General features: G+C 47.0%; 1 protein-coding gene across 1 annotated transcript; it reads right to left on the bottom strand.

The window, feature by feature from the left end:
* Positions 1–587: 587 nt before the first annotated feature.
* LOC133629255 (DNA-(apurinic or apyrimidinic site) endonuclease-like) lies at positions 588–3,474 on the bottom strand. Its single transcript, XM_062019909.1, has 3 exons — positions 3,438–3,474; positions 2,589–2,768; positions 588–1,114 (listed from the first exon to the last, which is right to left on the bottom strand). The coding sequence occupies exons 1-3, from the start codon at positions 3,472–3,474 to the stop codon at positions 588–590; spliced, it is 744 nt and encodes a 247-aa protein (XP_061875893.1).
* Between the last annotated feature and the right edge of the window lie 609 nt (positions 3,475–4,083).

Here is a 4,083-nt window from a genome sequence, read left to right as displayed (position 1 = left end):
CCATTTTTCACCCATTTTGACCCCATTTATTCGATTTCCCCCATTTTTTACCTATTTTAACCCATTTATTGCATTATCCTCCAATTTTATCTCATTTTCAGCCATTTTTGACCCATTTCAACCCATTTCCGCCATTTTCAGCCATTTTTTACCCATTTTTGCCCCATTTCCCCCCATTTTGACCCATTTTTGACCCATTTTTGCCCCATTTCCCTCCATTTTTGCCCCATTTCCCATTTTCAGCCATTTTTACCCATTTTCGACCCATTTCCCCCAATTTTGACCCATTTCCCCCCATTTCCATTCATTTCCCCCATTTCCCCCCATTTTTGACCCATTTTTGCCCCATTTCCCTCCATTTTGACCCATTTTTGTCCCATTTTTTACCCATTTTGACCTATTTTTGACCCATTTATTCCATTATCCTCCAATGTTATCCCATTTTCAGCCATTTTTGAGCCATTTCCCCCCATTTTGCCCCATTTCTGCCCCATTTCCACCCCATTTTGCCCCATTTCTGCCCCATTTCCCCCCATTTCCCTCCATTTTGACCCATTTTTGCCCCATTCCCGCCCCATTTTTGCCCCTCAGCCTGCCCCCTCCAGCGCCAGGTAGATCCCCATGGGACAGTGGTCGCTGCCCTGGGCCCGCTTCTCGATCCTGCTGTCGCACAGATCCTTCCTGCCCCTCTGGGACCACAGGCAGTAATCCAGCCTCCAGCCCACGTTCCTGGCCCTGGCCCCACTCAGGTAGGTCCAGAAGGTGAAGGCGTTGGGCAGCGAGGGGTTAAACACCCGGAAGCTGTCGAGGAAGCCCGCCCCCAGCAGCTCCCCAAACGCCTCCCTCTCCTCCCGCGTGAACCCGGGGCTCCTCTTGTTCCCCGACGAGTTCATCAGGTCCAAGGGCTGGTGGGCGACGTTGAGGTCGCCGCAGATGGCGACCGGTTTGGACCGGTCCAGCTGGGACACAAAGGAGCGGAAGCGCTCGTCCCAGGCCTGCCAGAAGCTGAGGCGGCCCGGGCCTCGCCCAGAGTTGGGCACGTAGACGCAGACGACGCGCAGGGCAGGGAACTCGGCCATCAGCACGCGGCCCTCGACGTCCAGCTCGGGGTCACCTGCTGGGGGGACACACAGGGGGGGATAAAAACGGGCTTGAGTGGCACAGAAGGTCGCTTTAGTGGCCAAAAAGGGGATTTAGAGGCCTAAAAATTCACTTTGTGGCCCAAAAAAGAGGATTGAGTGGCCCAAAAAGGGGCTTTAGAGGCCCAAAAAGTCATTTTAGTTGCCCAAAAAGTCACTTTAGTGGCCAAAAAGGGGCTTTAATGGCCTAAAAAGTCACTTTAGAGGCCAAAAAGGCAGTTTAGTGGCCCAAAAAGTCACTTTAGAGGACTAAAAAGGGGCTTTAGAGGCCTAAAAAGTCACTTTCGTAGACAAAAAGGGACTTTAGTAGCTCAAAAAGGGGCTTTAGAGGGCCTAAAAAGTCACTTTCGAAGCCAAAAAGGGACTTTAGTAGCTCAAAAAGGGGCTTTAGAGGTCTAAAAAGTCACTTTAGTAGCCAAAAAGTCATTTTAGAGGCCCAAAAAATCACTTGAGAGGCCTAAAAAAGAGGCTCTAGAGGCCTAAAAAGTCACTTTTTGGCCCAAAAAGTCATTTTAGTGGCCCAAAAAGTCACTTTAGTGGCCAAAAAGAGGCTCTAGAGGCCTAAAAAGTCACTTTTTGGCCCAAAAAGTCACTTTAGTGGCCAAAAAGAGGCTCTAGAGGCCTAAAAAGTCACTTTTTGGCCCAAAAAGTCACTTTAGTGGCCAAAAAGGAGCTTTAGAGGCCTAAAAAGTCACTTTCGTAGCCAAAAGTCACTTTAGTAGCTCAAAAAGGGGATTTAGAGGCCTAAAAAGTCACTTTTGTACCTAAAAAGTCACTTTAGAGGGCAAAAAGGGGCTTTAGAGGCCTAAAAAGTCACTTTAGTAGCCAAAAAGTCACTTTAGTGGCCCAAAAATGGACTTTAGAATCCTAAAAAGTCACTTTTGTACCTAAAAAGGGGCTTTATAGGCCCAAAAAGGGGCTTTAGAGGCCTAAAAAGTCACTTTTGTACCTAAAAAGGGGATTTATTGGATCAAAAAGAGGCTTTAGAGGCCTAAAAAGTCACTTTTGTACCTAAAAAGTCACTTTAGAGGCCTAAAAAGGGGCTCTAGAGGCCTAAAAAGTCACATTTTGGCCGAAAAAGTCATTTTAGTGGCCCAAAAAGTCACTTTAGTTGCCAAAAAATCATTTTAGTAGCTAAAAAGGGCCTTTAGAGGCCTAAAAAGTCACTTTCGTAACCAAAAAGTAACTTTAGTAGCTCAAAAATGGACTTTAGAGGCCTAAAAAGTCACTTTTGTACCTAAAAAGTCACTTTAGAGGTCAAAAACGGGCTCTAGAGGCCTAAAAAGTCACTTTAGTAGCTCAAAAATGGACTTTAGAATCCTAAAAAGTCACTTTTGTACCTAAAAAGTGACTTTAGAGGTCAAAAAGGAGCTCCAGAGGCCTAAGAAGTCACTTTTTGGCCCAAAAAGTCATGTTAGTGGCCCAAAAAGTCACTTTAGTTGAGGTCGCTGGCAACCGGTTTGGACCGGTCCAGCTGGGACACGAAGGAGCGGAAGCGCTCGTCCCAGGCCTGCCGGAAGCTCAGTTGGCCCAGGCCTCGCCTGGAGTTGGGCACGTAGACGCAGACGACGCGCAGGGCAGGGAACTCGGCCGTCAGCACGCGGCCCTTGGCGTCCAGCTCGGGGTCACCTGGCAAGGGGACACACAGACGGGGATAAAAAGGGGCTTTAGGGGCCCAAAAAGGGGCTCTAGAGGCCAAAAAGTCACTTTAGTCCTCAAAAATCAACTTTAATGGCCTAAAAAGGCACTTTAGTGGCTCAAAAAGTCACTTTAGAGGCCTAAAAAAGGGCATTAGAGGCCGAAAAAGTCACTTTAGAGGTCAAGAAGGGGATTTATTGGCTCAAAAAGGGGCTTGAGTGGTCAAAAAAGGGGCTTTAGTGGCCCAAAAAGTCACTTTAGTGGCCAAAAAGGGGCTTTAGAGGCCTAAAAAGTCACTTTAGAGGCTCAAAAAGTCACTTTAGAGGTCAAAAATGGGCTCCAGTGGCCTAAAAATACACTTTAGTGGTTCAAAAAGTCACTTTGTAATAAGTAATGGTCAAAATTGTTATTGTTGAGCAAATTGAGTGGGATGCAGTTGTGTTGTGCATGTTGTTATAAGCAATGACTCTGTTTGTGTAAGTTTTATTATGTTTTGTGGAACCTTGTAATAGTAGTTAAGTGGTTAAGCCAACACCTGGGCAGCGCTCAGAAGGTGCAACAAAATAGCGAAACTTCAAAGGCAGGAACACCCAGCAACATTTTTCACCAATCTGGAGCTGGTAGATGAGCAAGGACGAGGCGTGGACACTGTCAACTGACCAACCAGAGACCGATTCGTCGCAGTGTCCCAGCCCATGAAGGCGAGGTGGGGGGAAAACATATATAAGGACATGCAAAGGATGAATGTGTGTGCCGTGGGGGAACTGTTGCGCTTCCCTCGGTCACCCAGCGCTGTTTGCCCTTTTATCACTTGCTACAATTGGTTTAATAAAATGCTGTTTGGTTAAGAAAGCTTTAGAGGCTGATTCCTCTATAACAATGTGACCTTTCAGAGGCAGTTGTTGGGATTTCAGCAGACATTTCCAGTTCAGCCCATGCTGACTGCTGCCCTGAGGTGCAGCTGCTGAATATGAATATGATTTCTGTTTGCTGGTGAAAGCAACACAGGGGATGTTTTTGTCTGTGTTTGGTTCCCTTGGTCTAATCCCTTCCTTCGGGTGCCTTCGTTTCCCTCAGTCGTGTGTGACTGATCCCAGCAGCCCAGTGACTCTCCTGTGTGGTGTGTGGAATCCAGCTGTGCATTTGCGGAAGGGAGATGGGGGACACATGCCCTTGTAAACACGGTCATAAGAGGCATCAGGAGTTGATTTTCAGAAGTGATCTTTACAACTTTCCTGTTGTTCCTTTTGGGATCTTTTTCTCATGATCACTGTTCACGTGTATTCGACATGGCATTTGTAGTGCT

The sequence above is a fragment of the Colius striatus genome, unplaced genomic scaffold (genome assembly GCF_028858725.1).
Source record: "Colius striatus isolate bColStr4 unplaced genomic scaffold, bColStr4.1.hap1 scaffold_35, whole genome shotgun sequence".
NCBI classification, from domain to species: Eukaryota; Metazoa; Chordata; class Aves; order Coliiformes; family Coliidae; genus Colius; species Colius striatus.
The sequence above is the reverse complement of the archived record's forward strand: the minus strand, read 5'-3'. Positions and strand labels throughout refer to the sequence as shown.

What these genes read in the sequence shown, in the direction of transcription:
- LOC133629255 (XM_062019909.1), bottom strand. Translation starts at nt 3,474, where the DNA reads ATGGGCTGGGACACTGCGACGAATCGGTCTCTGGTTG. An exon ending in GACGAATCGGTCTCTGGTTG is followed by an intron (nt 2,769 to 3,437) that starts GTCAGTTGACAG and finishes TCCCCTTGCCAG; the next exon opens with GTGACCCCGAGCTGGACGCC. An exon ending in CCGGTCCAAACCGGTTGCCA is followed by an intron (nt 1,115 to 2,588) that starts GCGACCTCAACT and finishes TCCCCCCAGCAG; the next exon opens with GTGACCCCGAGCTGGACGTC.